Consider the following 20,703-nt stretch of genomic DNA (forward strand, 5'->3'; position numbering starts at 1 on the left):
TGTGTGAGGGGCGGAGGTGGGAGGGGACCGAAGTGAGGGTGGGCGTGGCTAAGCCAAAAGCAACGGCGGTAGGGGACACGTGGTGACAGAGACGAGACGCCAAGGGGGCGGGGCCCACGAGCGCCACTAAGCAGCAAGGCGGATTTGGTGGGTGGAGGAACTCGCTACCTGAGGGATCAGTCTCTGTGATTAACAACTACACTTCAGGGTTCCGATTTACTTCGAAACCCTTCGATGCGGGGCAAGATATCCATTATTATAATTTATATATATATATATAGAGAGAGAGAGAGAGAGAATGAGAGAGAGAGAGAAATAATAATAGATTATATAATATCCATTATTATTTTACTCTTATTTATTAGATTTCTTGGGGCGCAGTCCTATGCATGTTTAGACAGAAAAAAGTCCTGCAACTCCTGGCATTCTCCAGCCAGCATGTAGGACTTTTTCCTGTCTAAACATGCATAGGACTGCACCCTTAGGTGCCTTTCTCAAAAGAGGTGACCTCAAGGTGACTTACAACAAAATTTAAACATACAGGATTTTGTCCCACATGAGCCTCTCCGGTTCTTACGATCTTCTGGAGAGGCCCTTTTTTCGAGACCACTGCTTTCAGAAGCCCGTTTGCTGGCAACCTGAAAGGGCCTCCTCAGTGGCTGCTCCTAGGTTGTGGAACTCCCTCCCAAGGGAGGCTAGGGTTGCTCCCTCTGTTGTCCTTCTGCCTGCAGGCAAAGAATGCCTCATTCAAGAAGGCCTTTGGCCTGTACGTGGGTCTGTTGGGTTGGGTGCTGTTTCCTATTTCCCCCCTTGTAATTATGTCTTTATTGTCTTTTAATGTATTGTGTTAATCAATTTTAATTGCGTAAGCTTCCTGGAGTGCCGTTTTTTGGTAGAAAGGTGGGGGTACAAATCAGATAAAACAAGTATCCCCCAAAACACAACCGCCCCGTAACACAACTACAACATCAGGAAGTCCTTCTTCATACAGCGCATAAGCTATGGGGCTCACTTCCGCAAGACGTAGCGACGGCCACCTCTTTGGATGGCTTTAAAAGGGGGTTAGACACATTCCTGGAGGAGGCCATCTATGGCTACTAGTCCTGATGCCTATATGCTCCCTCCAGTATAGGACACAGTATGCCGATGTACATGAACTTGAGCATGCTCCGGGAGAGAACGGAGGGCAGGAAGGCCTGGCGTGCTGTGGTCCATGGGGTCACGAAGAGTCACAACTTAACGAACGAACAACAACAAATTGGAGAGAGTTCAGTTTGCAGACAAGCTGGAGAGGGTTCAGAGGAGGGCAACGAAGATGATCAGGGGACTGGAAACAAAGCCCTATGAAGAGAGACTGAAAGAACTGGGCCTGTTTAGCCTTGAGAAGAGAAGACTGAGGGGAGATAGGATAGCGCTCTTCAAGGACTTGAAAGGTTGTCACAGAGAGGAAGGCCAGGACCTCTTCTTGATCATCCCAGAGTGCAGGACACGGAATAATGGGCTCAAGTGACAGGACGCCAGATTCCGGCTGAACATCAGGAGAAACTTCCTGACTGTCAGAGCAATACGACAATGGAGCCAATGACCTAGGGAGGTGGTGGGCTCTCCCACACTGGAGGAATTCAAGGCGAGGCTGAGCAGCCACCTGTCAGGGATGCTCTGACTTGGATTCCTGCATTGAGGATGGGGCTGGACTCGATGGCCTTGTAGGCCCCTTCCAGCCCTACTAGTCTATGATTCTAACAATGCCTATGTACACCAGTTGCTGGGGAACATGGGCAGGAGGGTGTTGCTCCACTCACGTCCTGAGTGTGGGTTTCCCGCGGGCAGCTGGTCGGCCACTGCGTGAACAGCATGCTGGACGAGGTGGGCCCTTGGTCTTCCGGCACCCTTGGTCTTCCGACTTTGGATTGGTCTTGGCCGTATGACTGGTCTCTTAGATCGATTTATGATTTTTCTTATGATTATGATTTTTCTTTTTAGGATTTCCACCCTTGGTCTTACTTACGGCCCCCTTCAGAAGTCTGGCGCGCGGGGGGGGGGGACGGGGAGAGGGGGCTGGGGAAGAGGAGGAGAGGGAAAGGGGCTTCGATCGGGCGCCGGACGTGCGGGCTGCGCAAAGCTCCTGCGCGAGCGCGCGTGTGTTTTCCTTACCTCTTCGCCAGCCGACGGAGCGCGGGCTGGAGCGTGATGGCGGCGCGAGGCGAGGCGAGGCGAGGCGAGCGGGGGCGGAGCCGAGCGCGCGGGCGGGCGGGCGCGCGGCCCGGCGGGGCGTGGCCTCCGCCCCGGCTGATAGCCGCCTCTCCCTCCCTCCCCCCGGCCCCGCTCCCCTCCCCCACCTCCGGCACTTGTGAGTGACAGGCGGGCGCTGAGGAGCTGAGCGCGCCCGCAGGAGTCGTCGCCGGAGCCGCCGCCGCCGCCCGCCCGCTCGCGCCGTGAGGCGGCCCTGAGGGAGGGCAGCGCGCCCGCTCGCCCGCCGGCCGGCCGGCCCTCGCGCCCCTCCCTCCGCCCTTCTCCTCGCTCCAGCCCAGCCCAGCGAAGCCCGGCGCGGCGGCGGGGTCTGGGCGCCTCACCCGCCCCCCGATGACTGCGGCAAGCTGCGGCGGCGCCCACGACGAGTTCGACTTCAGGCTCCTCTTCGGGGAGGACGGGCAGCAGCCGGGCCCGGGGCCGCCGCCGGGGCCCGCCGCCTCCGCAGCAGGTGCGTCCCCCCGCTCGCCCGGCGGAGCCGCCTCGGCCCGAGGCGGGAGGACGGGGCGCGAGGCGGAGCCCGCAGGGAGCGGCCCCCGAGCCGCCGGCCCCGCGCGGCCGCTTCGGGCTCGGCGGCGGCGGGTTGGCTCGCGGAGGAGCCCGGCGCCGTCCCCCGCCAGCGCCTGGCCAACCGAGCCAGGGCACGGAGCGGGCACCCGCGTACTCGGGAGGTGAAGGCCGTGGTTCAACGCCCCGCTCCCCCCTCGGGGTGGGTGGGGGGGGGCGGCGGCTTCGGCGTGCCTCAGGATCGGGCCGCGCGGCCGCGGAGGCTGGGCGCGCTTCGCAGGCCCGCCCGCCCCGTTCGGGGGCTTCCTCCCGCGTAAACGCGTCGCGGGGTTTCTTGGGGCCGAGCCCCGGCGGGGCCCGTGGAAAGGCGGAGGCGCGTAGGGTCGGGGCCGCGGCGCGCCTCGCCGCCTTAACCAGAGGAGGAGGCTCGTTGCCGGTGACTTGCTTGGAGGTAAAACAGCGGCTGCGGGATCGCGGCGATCCTGCGCACGCTTGCGCGGGAGTCCGGCCCCGCGGTTTCCAGCGGGGTTGGGCTGGGTGTGAGCGCGCGATCGCACCATATGGCTGCTGTAAATGCGGTGTGCGTTTCACCCGTGGATGTAGCGCCTTCAGCGTGGATGGCGCTCCTGCAGGAGCTTACAGGCTAAAATTGGATATAGGTCAGTTGTTTGCGATTTTAAAGAAGTTGTGCATAGGGTCAGTGTGCGGTACTATGCACGCTGGCACTAGGCACATTTGCGTCAAACTCTGTAAGCGTGCATAGGATGGGCTGCATGGCAGCTGCGACCCTAAATGCGCTTATTCGAAAGCAAATCCCGTTTGTACTTTATAGTCTTGGTATGGAACGCTAGGTGCCCTCCCCCATCCTCTGCTCCCCGGTGAAATACTCTTTCTCCTTTGCACAAATGGTCTAAGACAAATAGATCGGGGAGTGAGGCTTGTTTTGAATATGCGTAGAATCAGACTGTTGGTTCTGAGCAGGGGAGGAATTCTTGCTTTGTTTGGGTTTCGAGAGCCCAGGAAAGGAGGGGCAGGTATTGAGATGTTTCAGCTCTTCATAAGTGACAGTGTGTATATCCTGTTTGGAAAGTTCTCTGGAGCTCATAGGAGATGCCTTGGGCTGAACAACCTGGTCTCTCCCCCCCCCCCCATACGAAACTGCCTTGTATGTAGTGAGAGTAGTGGTTCATGTTAGCTCACTATTGCTGCCTCTAACTGGCAATGGCTCTCCAAGGTCTCAGGCCAGGGTTTTTCCCAGTCTTGTCATCTGAGATTCTCCTAACTGTCAAGGTTTGAACTTAAGCACCTCAGTGCATGCAAAACATATCCTCTACTACTGACCCATGAGCTCTCAGTGTTGTCGGGAGGTTCCTAGCTTATTTAAAGCATTGGGGTGGCTGACTGAACCTGAGGAAGATGATGAGAAAAGATTGAGAGCTATGGTCCTTGTTTGGTTGGAGGTTGCATCTGGAGTTGTCTTCACATATGGAAAAACCTGTGTGTTGATATTAGGGTACCCCCCTGTAACACTTCATTGATATAACAGATTTCAGTTGGCTTACCTAAGGCCACCAAATGAGAGCTGAACTGAGGACTTTATCAGGCCAAGTGGTGCTTTTGTGGACTGATGTTAAAACTTACTGTCATATTTACAAATATAAGTCTCAAAACTAGGAGCCCTCGGGCATTAAGACTATCAGTTTAAACATACAGGATTTAAAGCAGTGGATCAGTGTGTGAATTTCTGGGAAGTCGCCTCGTTCTGTTTTCTGGAGGCATTTGGTTTATTTAGGACAGGTAAATAAAGGACAGGTGGGTTATTGATGTTTAGTATGTGCGGCCTGTGGGAGCTTTATGCAAGAAATGAAAAAAGACTGGAGATATTGGACAGGGGAGGGTGTCTGTTTAAAACATTTCTATGCTCCTTTTCCAATGCTTGAAGTGGCAGACAAAATAAGAGATTAAAACACAATGCAAAATCAAGAAACAAAAAGTAACACATTTCTTTGAAAAACCTGAATAGACTAGCCAGCGAAGCCAGCAAGGAAACAGCCCATCTGTGCATTGTGGAAATAGTTTAGTGCGTGGTAATCTGTCAAACTGTCTTGCTGGGAAATAAAGAATTGTTTCGGAGTCTTTGGGGAGGGAGAGCAGTGGGGGATAGATGTGTTCAAATTGCCTTGGCTGCCAAATAAATCCAATAGTACCATCTTTTCCCTCCCCCCCACCCCCAGTAAGCTGAGCCATTGTGTATCCAGAACTGAGGAACCCTGAAGTGCCTTAGAGAAACAACCACAACATGGTTTCAATAGCACCACATGCCTGTTAATTATAAACAAGGCCTGCCTCTTACTAAAGAAAACAAACAGTAGCAATTGTGTGAAAGAACTGAGACTGACTATTTTGTTGGGAGCCTCCCTTAAGATTATGGGCCTTTGAGGCAGGTTACTTCTAGAGAAGAGCTTAATGTAAGGACTTCAACTTCCTTGTGTCATTCAAGGAATTTCTGACAAGTTTACTATGCTAGTTATAGTAATGGCAATGGTAATTTTGTCCTTGATGTTCCCTTTAATAAATTGTGCTGCTGTAGAATATTTGTATAACTTCCATTAAAAAATGTAATTCAAGCATATATGTTGCACGTTGAAGCAGAGCAGCTCAAAATCTAGAAGAGTTCCTCATGCCTGATTCAGTTGCAGAATCTGATAAATACTAAATGCCTTTTTACATGAATATCGGGAAAAATAGATTCAAAACTGCTGGGCTGATTTTCAGCAGTTTTTATCTTACAGCATGTCATACATTTAAGAAATTCAGATCCTGTTATTTGAGAATAATCCTATGTTCTTGAACGTAGTAGTGTTTTCACAGGACTCTAAACCTATGGGAACAGTCCTACCTTGTAGTTCTCCAGAAAACTGAGAAATGTGTATACTACACGTTCTAACATAATTTTAAAAAGAAGCTTAAAATATAAATGTACTTAAACTTCTTGTCCAATACAACCTATACATTTGTGTAATAAAAATATATAGTAAAACATTTGCATTTACGTCTCCATAACTTAAATTCTCTATATGAGAAAACAGCATATAAGCAATTAGAATCTGAAGAAGTGTTTGGTACTTGAGCATTAGCAACCCCCCCCCCCCAACAATTTATTTACACTCCTGCAATGACATACATGAATTGCATGATTATTCTACTAAGGTTCATAGTAAACAGCAAATCTTACTACTTGTTAAACACGCTTCTTTTTAAATAGCTTTTTCCTAGATAAATGACATTTGCATCTCTTTCTGGTGTACACTACATATTTTTAAAGCTGTTTATATATTATACCCCTTGATAAAAATGTTAATATAACTGATCCTTATTTGTGCATCTTTGAGGCTGTCTTCTGTACCAGCTTACCTGGGGTTTAGCCTGATTGAAACTAATAGGGTTTACTTCTGAGTAGACATGTATAGGATTGTGCTGTTCAGTCATAAACATTTGATTGTTTCCTAAAAGTAAAGAAATAATGCCATTATTAGCTCTCTAATATTTACAGTTGTGACTTGAATAACCAAGAAGCTGCTAAAATGTACCCCGAAATCTCCAGAAAACTTGCAGAAAGCCAGGAATAAGGCAAAAGTGGTGAGAACTTTATAGAACAGGGGTCCTCAACATTTTTGTACCTATGGGCACATTTGGGAATTTGAGAAACTGTGGTGGGCACCACCACAAAATGGCTCCCATGGAGGATGTGGCTAGTCATGTAATGGCTGCCGTAGGGGCCTGGCTAGTTAAAAGTGAGCAAAAGAGGGGCGGGGGAGAAACAATGTGAGGCTAGAGGCTGGGAGGGAGGGGGAAAGAGCAAGGAAAAGGAAAGTGTAGAGAGGAATGAGCAAGGCTAGAAGGGGAGAGAAAGAAGATTGCCCTAACATTTTCCAAGGTTTTTCTTAAAAACAATTTTTGTGAAGGGAGCACGGAGCGGAGATCTTTGTGGGCACAATTGGAGGCTCCTGTAGGTGCTTTCGGGACCCCTGCTATAGAAGATTGTAGGCAAATAATGTAGAACTATCTCTGGAGACCAATTTGGGGGGAAAACAGTTTAAAAACATACTAGATTAAACTCGGAAAATGTGTTGACTAGTGTTCTTTATTCAAAGGTGCTGCTTCAGTATTCACCAGGACCCACCTCCATATTTCTTTGTTATTAATCTTAAATAGTAAAGAGCGGCTCCCTTGGTCGCCTGTTACTAGTAAAAATTCCCTCCTGGTACTAGGCATGGAAGGTTTTCTAAGGGAAGAGAGTTGGTTCTTGTTTGTTTAGAGACTGCTGATGTACCACAAATTATGCTAACCTGTATGGATAAATAGCTAGTAAAAATGGGACGGGGCACTCATTTGTGCTGATTTATTTGCAAGGCTAACATGAGTACTGGCAGTATTTATATTTGATTGAAATTTGGGCATGCTGTATTTGGACTAACTATGAGTTCAAGCACACTTGAATAATGGAGCAGTAGTGACATCTTCATCCCAAACATCTGTTGTTTTTAACAGCCAGTCAGCCTGAGCATTATGGTTCTGTATAAAATGTTAAAGTAAAATAAATGAAATATATTTATACGAATTCCTTGTAAGTTTAAAATGCTCTTTAGCCTGTATCGTTGGCGTTCTTCTGTAGAGTGGTGTTCTGAGGTAGCTGTGACTTGCATATTACATAGGTCTGTTGTATTTTTCACCTTGCTGCATAACTGGTTTCTTGCGCCACAGATGCATGTTGGTTTCTCATTTAGTGTCCATGCTCTACACGTCTTCCCTCCTTGGGAGGGATATTGCATCTCCCAATACTCGAAGTGATGGACTGTACTTCCTCCTAACTGCTGTGTTGTATGGAAATCATTTGGGATGTAACTAGTGGCCAGTGCCATAGCTACCCCCCTCCTGTTCACACTTGCACCATTTTGTAATCTTCTCTAGCATTCTTTAAAATCTTTTGTGAGTACACTGCGCATGCTTCTGCTGTGCACATTCAGTAATGAAGCAATATTTTCCTTTTAAAGTGGCAAGGAACACAAAGGCTAATCTTCAGCAGTTAACCTAATCATTTTGTTTATTTTTACTTTCTATTATTGCAAGTCTTTGTATTATCAGGTTTGCTAGAGTGCATTCTCAGGTATGCTAGAGTGCATATCTGCTGAATGTGTGGACAAGATGTTGTGCATTGAAGAGGAACTTGTGGGAATATGTGGTAAAATCCAACGTAAGTTGTATTTAGAGTAGACCCGCTGAAATGAATGGGACTTAAGTTAGTCCTGACTAACTTAAGTCCCATTCATTTCAGTGGGTCTACTCTAAATACAACTTATGTTGGATTTTACCCATGATGTAAAGTTGTGTTGTGCCTTGTGCAGACAGGCTCTGTATCTGCATGAAAGTGATGGAATCATTAAGTCATTAATGAGAGCTGAACTGGTTTGCCATAGAGTATAAGTCCTTAAATAATTGGATATGAGTAGAGACATTTTAGAGTTGAGATAGATTAATTATATTTCCTTTTCAGCTCAGATTGGTTCCCAAAGTGGCTTGCAATTAAAATTCATACAAATGTACAATTTAATTAGGGATATATTAGAATGTGTTTGAGGGAGCAGCCTCTTCTGGTTACTTGATGTTGATGCCATAGTTCAGGTTCCAGATTCTTCCCCCTAGATGGAGGGGGCAGAAAACCTAGATGGACTCAGAGGCTGGCTGGCAGTAAAGATGTAAATCCACAAAACCAGCCCCTCTGATCTGCAGTCTTCTGGGCCCTGTTATTATACCAGTATGTACTTGCAGGGATGGCTGAGCCTTAGGTGTAAGCCTTAGCTATACTTGCTAAATATAGAGCCAGTTCAAATGTCACAGTGTGGTGCAGGTGAGCCGCTTCTGTTTTCCATAAGCAACCTCCACTCAGTCACAACATCAGAGGTTGTGAGCGTAATGTGCAATCCCGAACCGATGAGTTGTTTAGGGGCTAAACGACGCAGCGATTAACCAAACAACAAACAATAGGTTAAATCCTGGGTTGTTTAGCCCCGAAACAAGCCATCAGTCCAGGTTCGCACGTTATGCTCAGAATCTCTGATCTGAGTGATCAGAGGTTGTTTACAGAAAACGGAAGTGGCTCACAGGCAGCATGCATCCCCATGAATTGTGAATTAAAATAACTGATTTATGCCGTGATGTGCAAGCCAGCTCATAATGTTCTTACTAAATACAATTATTTGCAGTGAAATGTGTATAATCGGCTACAATCAGGTAGCTGTGGTGGTCTAGTAGTACAAAATTCAGAGATAAAAAACTTTTGTTCCCATTACTGCCAGTACCGCTGATGTGAAGCTGCTAATAAAAACAGGACTGGCACTAAAATAGCCTAAACTGTTAATGTATTAAGACATTTTGCAGAATTCAAGCCAGTATTTATGGAAGTGCAAGATAGATTTTTGATTGCTCCTTGAGGACTGTGATGATTTCAATACAGAGAGGAGATGAAAAGTTTGGCAGTGTAATATTGAGTTTATAAGCTGGTACTGCAAACTTTTTCACAGTACAAACTACTTAATTCTTTTTGTAGATGACCACTTGAAATGAGTCCCACAGAATTAGTCCTGGTCTGTTCTCACTGGCTGCTCTATTTTTGTTGTTGTATAAGTCCTTTGCATTTATGCAAAAATATTGGTGTATCACAATTGGCTAAAGTGCTGTACATAGCACAAAAGAGGAAACATCAAGTTGAGGCAACCATATTTCTGTAGTTTATGTAAGAAAAGATGTAAAACTTCCTGGAATTCTGAAGGCATGGGTAATAGTGACTTAGTGATATTTTTTTAATACAAAGAGGAAGAAATAAATCTGTAGTAATTGCTCTTAAAATGGTTTGTATTTTTTAAAAGACAGACTAATTATGTAAAGCTGTCCAGAATAGTATCTAGCATATTTATGAGTCTCACTTGCTTCAAATTATGACAGCTGTACATGGTGTAATCAGACGTGATAAAAGATGGCAGTTTACCATTTGCATCCCAAAGGGTTTCATTCTCTGAAAGCTTATGCCAGAATAAATTTATTTGTCTTTAAGGTGCGACAGTACTCTTGTTTTACTCACCATAGAGTGGAGTAGAAGCAACAGTGTGGTGAATGGACCACAGCATTCACTGTACTTCTCAGTCTCCTTTTAGATAAGCTTACTTGACAGGAGAAGGAATGGGGCAGGTAACAGATACCACATTGGGTTCTAGAGGTAGGAGTTAAAAGTAAAATGCTTTTTCAAGTCCCCTGTTGTAATGTTTGATCACACGATGATGCCTTACCTGAAAGTAATATGGATTTTCTTTTTTCTTGAGAGGATGGTTATTATGGTGGCACTTCTATTATCCCATTTTAAGAAGGCTGTGACTATGCTCTGCAAAGACATTGTTGGATGGATATTGTTTTTATTTAGTTAAAATGTTATACCCACCCTTTTGCCCCCATAAGTGATACAGTGAAGAATGGAGGAGGTAGTTTGAATAACTAAGTTAATACCATATCTGTTAGCTTTGGTAGAAACGAGAAGGAGCCCTTTTGCCATTTGAAGTCAAATCCACACACTGCGTATTTTAAAGCCTTTTTCCTCTGGAAGCTGTTGAGGAGTGCAGTGGCTTTTGCATGATGATGAAGTTTGCTAGGTGAACAAAGGGTTCCCCCTTCTCCCCTTCCTGGCTTGATTAAAGGAAAAAAAGCTTTTGTTGTGTATAGTTAAGAGATTTATAAATTACCCCTAAAATGTTTTTATGTAGTGTCATTAATGTACACAGCAGTTTATAGAGTAATATAAGCAAATACAGCTCTTTGCTCAAAAGAACTTACAACATAGGCAACAAAGGGAGAGAGGAGGGAAACAGGATGACTATGCATCAGTTCAGTTTTATATGCTTAGTCTTTGTGAAGCTAGAGGTTTCATAGAAGAGATAGGTTATGAAGAGGGATTTGATGGAAGAAGGAGTGATGCGATCCGTGTATTCTGAGAGGAAGCTCCAGGCCGGAGGCGCTGCACAGGAAAATAGTTTTGTAATTTTAGGAGATCAGGAAGCCTTCAAAAGGTTGGTAGTTGGAGGAGTGATCACTATGGACAGGGATATGTTGGGGTATGAGGGCAGAAAGATAATGAGGTCGCTGGGGCAGCCATGGAGAACTTTTAAAAGTTGAAGTTTGTGCTAGATGTGGAAGAGGGCAGGAAGCCAGCAGAGGGAAGGGAGGAGGAGCATTGCCAGATCATTCTCCTCTCTGCGATCGTGCAACAGGTGGCTGAGGTGTAACAAAACGTAAGAAGAGCCCTGCTGGATCAGAGCAAAGCCTACTGGCACTTTGGAGGAACTGTCATTGGCCCCTTCATCCTGCCGATCCCCTCCACCCTGCTCCGATTGTGATCTCATTTGTGGTCAGAGCCCTTTAAAAAAATCCCTCACCCCCATTTTTGTGCAAAAATTGGGCTGGAAATTTATTTTTATTTTTGCGTTTTACCCGCCCTGTCAAATGTGCACAAATGTCCCTTAAAATTTTTTCATTATTATTTGGATTTTCAGAGTTGCATAAGGGCGCAACTCCAACTGTCCAATATACAGGCTTGCCTTGCCTGGACCCTTGTATGTTTGTGCTATCAAACATACAACGTAACAGGCAATGCTAGACTGTATAGATGCTGGTTTGGCAGCCTTTGACAGTTGGCGGGTGGGGAAACGGGGTGTAGATCACCCTCTTAGCAGGATTATCCCCATGGTTCAGAGGGTTTCCCTGAACCTTGAGGGTGCCCTGCTAAGAATCCCCACTTGCCCAAGTCCTAGCAACTGTTTTTCAGGGTGTCCAACACGCCACCCTGTTTTTTGTTCCCAAACTCAGTAACTGTTTCTGAGTTTGACAGCTGTCAAAACGTATGTTTAAAAGAAGCATTAGCTGTATTGCACTGCCAGCAATTAGCTGACTGAGACAATTGCTTATTAAAGAGACATTGCGGTGCCCAATAGACACAAAAGTTTTTGCCGAATAAGAATTCTTTTGATAATGGCTTCCTACTACAAAAAGCTAGTATATTTGTTAGGATTAGAGTGTTTTTACTGTTATTGTGTATTTAAAGTCTTATCTTAACTTTTATGTTCATAATAATTCAACTATGCATGTGCACAAAATTTCGTAAAGTCTAGATCAGGCTGTCTTGTTTTCACAGCAGTCTGGACTCTGAAGCTGAATTAGCCTAACTTCACTTCCCGGTGGTTAGCTTACCAAGCACAATGTGATTTGGGATGTGTACATACAAACAGTGGAAAGCTTAGCTTTGTACTACTGTGACATTGGATTAATGCAAAGATTACCGTACCAAAGGCCATGTCACTTGTTTCCCAATTCCTGCACAGAAGACACTTCTTTGTAGGAAACCTGTGTGTAGATATGGAGTGGCAATTGTACACGTGGGTGTTCTACCATGTATACATATGCTGGGGAGGGAGCCAGATGTAGATGCAAGTGGCTATAGTTGACAGAAGGACCCCGGATGTAAGGGCATCACCTCATGGTCTGTATACAAGAATGGCACTTGATGTAATAATTGTGTGATGTGAGAAGTAGTCTGGTATTATGGATTTGATCCTCTAGCATAGATCATGTTCTCTACTGAGAAGATATCAACTTGTTTAAAAATGCATGAGGCTGTCCTCAGTGTTATTGTAGCTCCATCTTAAATATGTATTTGTTGTCCTTTGGGCTAGTGAGGATGGCTGTGCAGACCAGTTTAACTCTGGAGTGTTGGTGGGGAATGAAGAGGTAGAGGAAAAAAGCATGTCGCCTTTGTGATTGACAATGTATCTTTGATGAAAATTTTGGGTATCGAACTAAACTACAGACAGAATGACCTGGTTTGCATGATCATCACTGCTTATACAACAGGCCATGGTTTATTTGAGGGTTGTTTCCCCCTCAAATAAGCCATGCAGCCTGGGTTTAGATGACATGACAAGCTGCATCTGGGCAGATAATTAGGCAAAAGGCGCCTGGCATGCGCCATGGGTCACCATGGCTTGTGATCATGTGAACCAGGCCTTTTACTGTGATACAGAGGAGAAATGTGTCCCACAATATTCAGTGAGTTGAATATTGTTGGGGGTTGACAGCAAGCAATGAAATTCTGTTGGTGCGATACTTCTACTGCTCACATATGTCTGTTTCACTTAACCTGTGTAGTTATAGGCCCTATTCAGATATAACACTAAACCAGATTTAGTGCCATGTGAATGAGCCTACTCAAGCCTCACGATCTTGCTGTTCCTCTCCTCCTCTGGCATGGCTCAAGGTGAAGATTGGAAGCACCTGCTCCTTGTTTTAAACACTAGCAATAATTAATGAATCAAATTATATTTAACGGAAGTCTTTAAATATGAGGTTCCCTGCCTCCATTGGTGATATGCTTCAGAATAAGATGCCCTTGTTGAAAGGTGCCATCCAGCTTGAATATGAATTTCAGTAAGTGGATTAGTTCTGTTGCAAAGTTTGGCCAGTTGTGTGATCTGCACTATGAGCCAAAAACCTTTAGAAGAAAACTCTGGATGTACAGTTAGGTTGCTCTTTCATTATTGGTCCATCTAGCCTGGGATAGATAGACTGTTCATTTTTTTGTTTTAAATTGTGAGTGCTACTTGCCTTCAGGGATAGGACGTGTTCTTTCAGTAATAGTAGAATTTTGTAGCAGCTAATGTGGTAGTGATATCTTGGCATTTTAAATCTTTTGGCAATTTTTACATTTTTGAACGGTTTTTGCAGTTTTTTATAAGAACCTTGTTATCTGAATCTTATCTGCTGTCCCCTCTTATATTATTGCTGTAATGTTTTGAAACATTGCTAGTAGCCCTGGACACTTCATAGGAAAGCGAAGTATAAATGTTTTAAATAAATGTGTTGGTTTTTAATGGAAATGCTAGAAATGTCCAACATAATGAGAGTTTTCTAAGGCAAAGTATTTAAATAGATTACCTTGGTATATTAACTGCAACTTTTGCTTTCCTTTTTCAGATCTTGAAACTGATGATTGTGCATCTGTGTGTATCTTCAGCGTAGACCATTCATCATCTGTAAATCATCCTATTTGTATCCCTTGTCATGGATTTCAGTCACACCCATCTCCTTTGTCTTCACCTACTAGACTGCAGGGTCATAAAAGCTATGAAGGAACATGTGAAGTACCAGAATCCAAATACAGTCCCCTAGGTGGTCCTAAGCCGTTTGAGTGTCCTAGTATTCAGATTACATCTATCTCCCCTAACTGTCATCAAGGAATCGAAGCCAATGAAAATGAATTGCACACAAATGGCCCTCAAAATGAATATATGGAAAGGCCTTCAAGGGATCACTTGTATCTTCCTCTTGAGCCATCTTTCAGGGAGTCGTCCCTTAGTCCAAGTCCTGCCAGCAGCATTTCCTCTCGGAGCTGGTTCTCGGATGCCTCCTCTTGTGAGTCAATCTCTCATATTTATGATGATGTGGATTCAGAACTGAATGAAGCTGCTGCTCGTTTTACCCTTGGGTCACCTTTGGCATCTCCTGGAGGTTCTCCAAGGGGCTGTCCTGTGGATGAACCTTGGCAACCATCATATGGATTTGGGCATGTCTTGTCACCTAGACAATCTCCTTGTCATTCTCCTAGGACTAGTATCACAGATGAAAATTGGCTTAGCCCTAGGCCAACCTCAAGACCATCATCAAGGCCTACATCACCATGTGGGAAACGGCGACATTCTAGTGCTGAGATCTGTTACATTGGTTCTCTTTCTCCTCACCATTCTCCAACTCCATCACCAGGACACTCTCCTAGGGGAAGTATAACAGAAGACACATGGCTAAATTCTTCTTTCCATGGTCCAACTCCTGGCCTCTCACCTTTTCAGTGTTGTGCAGAGACTGACATCCCTCTTAAAACAAGAAAGACCTCTGAGGATCAAACTGCCATTGTAACAGGAAAAATAGAGCTTTGTTCTGAAGAACAGGGTAGCGTATCACCATCCCTTGAAACTGCGATAGATGATAGCTCTGGATCCCAGCATACATTAAAAAAAGACTTGTCTGGTGACCAATTTCTTTCTGTTCCTTCACACTTTAGCTGGAACAAACCAAAGCCTGGCCATACTCCTATTTTTCGGTAAGTAGTTTAAAGATAATGAAATTATAGACTTTCTGACCTTTGGGAGTTGGAGTACTTGTGCCTTTGTGTTGGTGTGCACATGATAAGAATTTATATACTGTAATGTAACATATGAAAGGTGCAATCCTATGCATGTTTTTCTGGCTGGGAAATGCTTGGAGCTGTAGGACTTTTTTCTGTCTAAACATGCATAGGATTGTGCCCTAAGTCTATTTAGATAGTTCAGTTCCTTAGATATTTTGTTATAAACAAGTTATCTAGTGCCTGCTAAACCCTAAACCATTATATTGCCTTGATGATTACTACTAAGTAGTGTATAGTTATTCCTTTGTTCTTTAATGGTATGGAGACAATTTAGCCTAGAAACAGGCCTAGTTTGGTCATAACACTAAACTTTGGTTTGGTATTACATGAATGAGTCTTGAGCTCATCAGCTCCCGCCCACCCCCCAGCATGGCCAGGAGGGGGTTAGAGGCTTTCATTCCCTTTTTAACTAACCACAGTTTGTAAAGATATTTGAACCCTGTCAAACTATGGCTAGTCTTGTATGGTTTAAAGAAACCAACTTCAAACTTGGTTCCTTAAGGAGGAAAAAAGGCAGGATATAAATGGAATAAATAAATAAACAAACAAACTGGTTTATGAAGTTGGCTTGTTTCCTGTCTAAGCCATAGTTAATCTTAACTAGAGTTTTGGATTTGGATGCAGCACTAAACTGGCTAATTTAAAATGGAAGTGAAAGTTTCCAGTCTCCTCCTTGTGGTCTTGCTGCAGGAGGAGGGAAGAGCCTGTGAGCCCAAGGCTCATGTATGTAACACTAAACCACAGTTTAGTGTTATCTCTGAAGCAGGCCACAGTTTCACTGACACACACTTAGGATGCCCAGACAGCCCTAGGAATTCACCTGAATGCAAAGTTGTCTAAAATGAAAAGCGTTTAGGCACCTAGCTTTGGGACAATCTAACAAGCATAAATACGACACATGTTTGAAATTGTATTCTAACTTATATTAGAATTATTCTGAAGATGAGAGGGAGCTTAAGTCTGAACATCCAGGTGCAGTATTGAAGTATAGCAGCTGTGGCTTAATTAATCTTCTGGTTGAGATATCTGCCCATTTCTGTCCTATTAAGATTTCATGGTGCTGCACAACTTTTTTGTTGTCTTGGTAAATATCACTGATCTTTCTTAAATTTTAAATATAAACCTGGCCCAACAGGAAGATGTTCCTCTTTATTGAGGTTTTGTAATGTGTGGTCAAAGTTCTGTCACCTGCAACAGTTAATAACATATTATTGGATATGCCTATACCGAAATAAGTTCAGTTGCTGAAGCAATCATAATTTAACAACTACTTTATTGTATTTATACCTCAAGTAATTTAGATTCGATCCAGATACATATAGCTTCTAAAAAATTGAATACCTTCTCTATGTATGAAATAGTTATCCCCGTTAGTTGCATTTACTGAAGCAAACTTTATATACCCATTACATTACTCTTGTTCTACGTAAGGTTAAGTATGTGATAGGATAAGAAGCAGTTTGAACTTAAATCAGATTAAATGTGTTTGCTAGCTCACACTAGGATTTGTTGGGTCAGTCACCTCCATCCCAAAACAGTATATAAAAGCTTCTTAAAAAATTGACCCCCCTTTTTAACCTAAAGCCTTCTAACTGGAGTGATAGTGTATTAAGTCTGATAATCCTTACATGCTGCTTACTATTTTCAAACTTGTAGTAAATGGTGTGGGAAGCCAGTAAGTGTTGGGTGTTGGTTAATGTTGCTTTAGGTTAGGTCTACCCCAATTAATTTTTCCTGTTGTGTATGGTCCATTCTTGCTAAGTTACATTGCTGTAGTACTGTAATGTGGGTGGGAACATAGTTGGGCCACACACACATCCTCACTCAGCTGGCTTCTGCTACTTGGTAAAAAATGAAAGCGCAAAGTTTTCATGAGGAATGTTGGAATTTAACTGTCAGTGTTTCACAGTACAAATATTTTATGTTTGTTTCATTTACTTCCGAGTACTGGGTACATCTTAAACATACATATTTGCATATTGCAAAATTCTGTCAGAAATTGTCAAATATATACCTGAAAAGGTGCAACAGCTTTTCTTCTAACTATGAAATATTGTGAACATTGCGTATACTGTTTCACTGTGTATAAAATAAGAGTTCAAGTAAGTAATACATGATAAAAGAAGCACATTCAAAAACAAAGCTATTCCATAGAATTTTTATGGAATAGGAGTAGAGTACTTGGACCAGCATGGTTCAGCAAAGACAATATGATCCTTTTAGGTCATGACTGAAAGAAGAAATACTCTACAAATGTCAGACATTTGAAGAGCAAACTGCTAAAGATATAAAAACCAATGTGTCAAAAGTAGAAAACAGCCAGGGGCTGTTAAATGTCACAGGTGTAAAAGGAGTACTGAAAGAAGACTGGGAGGTTGCAGAGAAATTGAATGACTTTTTGTATCATTCTCTGCACAGATGATGATGGAGGGAAATCCGTACACAGCCTATTTTTTCTGGTAGGCATGCTGGGGCTTCTCTTCACTCCCATTTGCTCCTCACAGCTTGCATATTGGTCTCCCTATTTTTCAGTCACCGATGACCTCCCTTTCACTGTGTTGCCTGGCTTCCCTACTCCTGTGTTGCTGCTGTTTCTGATCAGATAAATGGAATACAGCCTGTGGTGGTTACATGTAGGCATATGCTGTCCCATTTCAAGCTGTAAGCAAGAGAGTACACATGCTGATACTATGATGGTGCACTCCATTTCTTTGATAAACATTCTACAGATGTAGTGCAGAAACAGACTGGAATTTCTCATCTTATTTCCTCCCCCCAACAAAATACTTGGCCTTTTCTCCTCCAGAATATAGACTGTGTTCAGGATCTTCAGATTAAATTAGTCTGTTCCTGCAGTGGTTTTTACTCTTCACAAGTGACTAGGCAAGTGCCTCTCCTTTTTTCTCCAATTACATAGGTGGATTTATAATCCTGCATTTCTTTTGCATGTAATGTGGTATACTAGTGGTCGTGTACCAGTTGCTATTTTATATTCCAGAACCTATCTGGGAACCTCATCAGTATTGTAACTTTAGGGAGCAAAGCCTGAGTTCTTTGTAGATTTGTTGTTGTAGATAGAATCCCAAATAAGGACATTTCCGTAATAAATTATTACAGTGCAACATACCAAGTGTCCTTGCCAGCTCTTGTACGAATTATGCTTTTATCTTCAACTTCTATTTCTGCTGCCATGGCTGGGTGTTTGGAGTATTGGCTTCTCTGAGTTGATGGAAAGCTGAGTTGAAGCTTGATAGATTATGCTTGTGTGATTTGCGTCAATACCAAAATGGGTCACTCTCATAAAGCCAGCAGCAGCAGCATTGAAGAAGAATCCTAAACACACAGTACTGGTTTTTGTTAAACACAGTGGGCTGCATTGAATCCAAAGATAGTCTTCCTCCAATGGGAGAAGGGAGCCTTCCAGATCGAGTACATCTGATGTTCACATTTTTAACAAGTAGCCTGATAAAATTGCACGGAAAATTAAGAGTCAGTGAAAAGGAATAAACTGAATTCTAACATTCAAGGTCAGAACAACTGGATGTGTTTTGATCCAGTCCTGATCAATGTGAGACACGGAAAAATTCTGACATCCAGTAGTGACCTGAATTACCAACTGCAAAGGCATAGTATGATCCTATATCCACCAGTCAAATGTATATTTGACTATTTTTTCCAAGTGGAAGAAACTTTAGTGCTCGTTTGTTGAATGAAATTGAGACTTCCTTGTGCTAAAGGAAATACCTCTCAAAATTATTCCAGTTTTTACACATTCACCTATAGCATGGATGGGGGCTCTCCAACAGCTGGATATGGCCTGCGAGAAGTCCCGAACTGGCCCCTACTCTTATCTCCAATCTCTGATCCAAGGTATGGAATCTCCCCTCCTCTCTCCCATGCTGCAAGTGATGCTTTTTCAAAAGCCTCAGTTGGTGACAAAAACACCTAATTATAGTGTGTCGGGGCATTTTTGTGGGGGTTGTTGCTGGGGAGGGAATGGCTAACCCTCCCTGATGCAGCAACCCCCCTGGAAAACTTGCCCCTCCCACTGCGCTTAGGTTTGAAAAGAGCCTCTGTTGGTGCTAGTGGAGACTTTCTAAAAGTCTGATTGCAGGAGGGAGGGGCTATGTGTGTGCGCGTGCGTGCATCGGGGCACTTTGGGGCCACATGCCAGCAGTGGTGTGGCCCTGCACACTTTGTGATGGCCCTCAACATGCTTGCCCAAAACCAATTCGGTCCTCAGGCTGAAAAAGCTTCCCCACCCCTGACCTACCATCTTATTCATTACTACATTTCCCTTTAGATGGTTGTTCTGTTCTAGATATTTCATCCGGTTCAGTACGCTGGTTTATAGTTAGGTTCTGATAGTGCCAGTCTAAGGTGAATGAAAAGTTGGTTATCACAGCTTCTCTTAATGAAGGAAGAAGTCTCTCTATATTATAAAAAAACCTGTCTCAAATAATTTATTTTATTTATTTTCTGTGCTTTTAAACTGCCCAATAACCAAAGTTCTTGGGGCAGTGTACAATACATTAAAAACAAAATATAATTAAAAAAAAATTGGCACAGAATAAAACTAAGTTAAAACCAGCAACAAAGAATAAAACCATTACAATATCATTAAACCAAACTAAAACCAATAGCAGAATAAAGTACTAGAAGCACTAACACAGTTCTTAAAATGCCTAGGAGAATAAAAAGGTCTTACCTGGCACTGGAAGGACCATAATGTAGGTGCCATATGAGTCTCCCTGTGGAGAGCATTCCTCAGATGGGGTGCCGCTACTGGAAAGACCATCTCTCCTGAAGCCGCTCACCTCGCATCATTTGGTGTGGGCACCTGGAGAAGGGCCTCAGTTGATTATCTTAATGTTTGGGAAGGTGTCTGTGTAGATAAATAGGTTCCTGAAAAAGGAACATATTCACTATACCTTTGAATCATTCTAGAATGAGTTGTACCTCTCCTCAACCTTTCTAAGTCTGCTGTGAATACGTTCCTTTTTTAGCGCTTTTCACTGATCTAAAGTCACCGTTATGTTAGGAATATAAAATGTATTATGTATAACTTTATTTGTTCATAAAATTATCATTAAAATTAAAACATTTAGAAGTAAACTCAGTACATGTGTAATTATTGTCTGAATAAACTATACTTTTGAATTTAATTTACCAAATCTGATAATTTATGAGCAAACCAAGCTATACATAATACATTTTAGGTTGTTATGTTATGTCTGACCAGAGGAAACTTCAGCAAGTAGTCTCTAAAACATCTGAATCATGCCAGAAGAAGAAGGGAAAGCTGGAGGCAGACAGCATCTGCTCCTATTTGTGAATAATTGGTTGGGGTGGAATTTAGGGAATTCTGATGGAAAAAGCTATTGAGAGCTTATTTTGCTGGGGAAGACTCTCTTACCTATGAGGAACACATTTCATTTAAGATCCTTTAAGCAATCTCAGCTTAGTTGAAGACTGATGCTTTATTCCTTTTTGTAACTATTTTCCCTTAATAAACATTTTACATTTTGTTCACTTTGAAATGTTGTCTCTGGTGTTGTTAGTCCCATGCCTTAAGTATAGAGGATTTATTTTAGTGGCATCCATTAGAGGTTTTATAGTAATACACAGGTAGTGTGATGGCTATGTACCGTCAAATATGTCCTAGT

At 43.3% G+C, this 20,703-nt stretch overlaps 1 protein-coding gene across 2 annotated transcripts in view; it reads left to right on the forward strand.

Moving 5' to 3' along the window:
- The first annotated feature begins 2,156 nt into the window (after positions 1-2,156).
- Positions 2,157-20,703, forward strand: part of NFATC3 (nuclear factor of activated T cells 3) — a 76,896-nt gene continuing 58,349 nt past the window's right edge. The window contains exons 1-2 of one of the 2 annotated variants that reach the window (XM_084812010.1): positions 2,157-2,701; positions 13,828-14,950. In XM_084812010.1, coding sequence (XP_084668136.1) covers positions 2,584-2,701; positions 13,828-14,950 — 1,241 coding nt within the window. In that variant the 5' untranslated portion in view covers positions 2,157-2,583. The remainder of the gene's footprint in view (positions 2,702-13,827; positions 14,951-20,703) is intronic. The other variant, XM_084812009.1, reaches the window with a different exon arrangement.

The sequence above is a fragment of the Heloderma suspectum genome, chromosome 8 (genome assembly GCF_057233095.1).
Source record: "Heloderma suspectum isolate Gila_16-S chromosome 8, 16-S_ref, whole genome shotgun sequence".
Lineage (NCBI taxonomy): Eukaryota > Metazoa > Chordata > Lepidosauria > Squamata > Helodermatidae > Heloderma > Heloderma suspectum.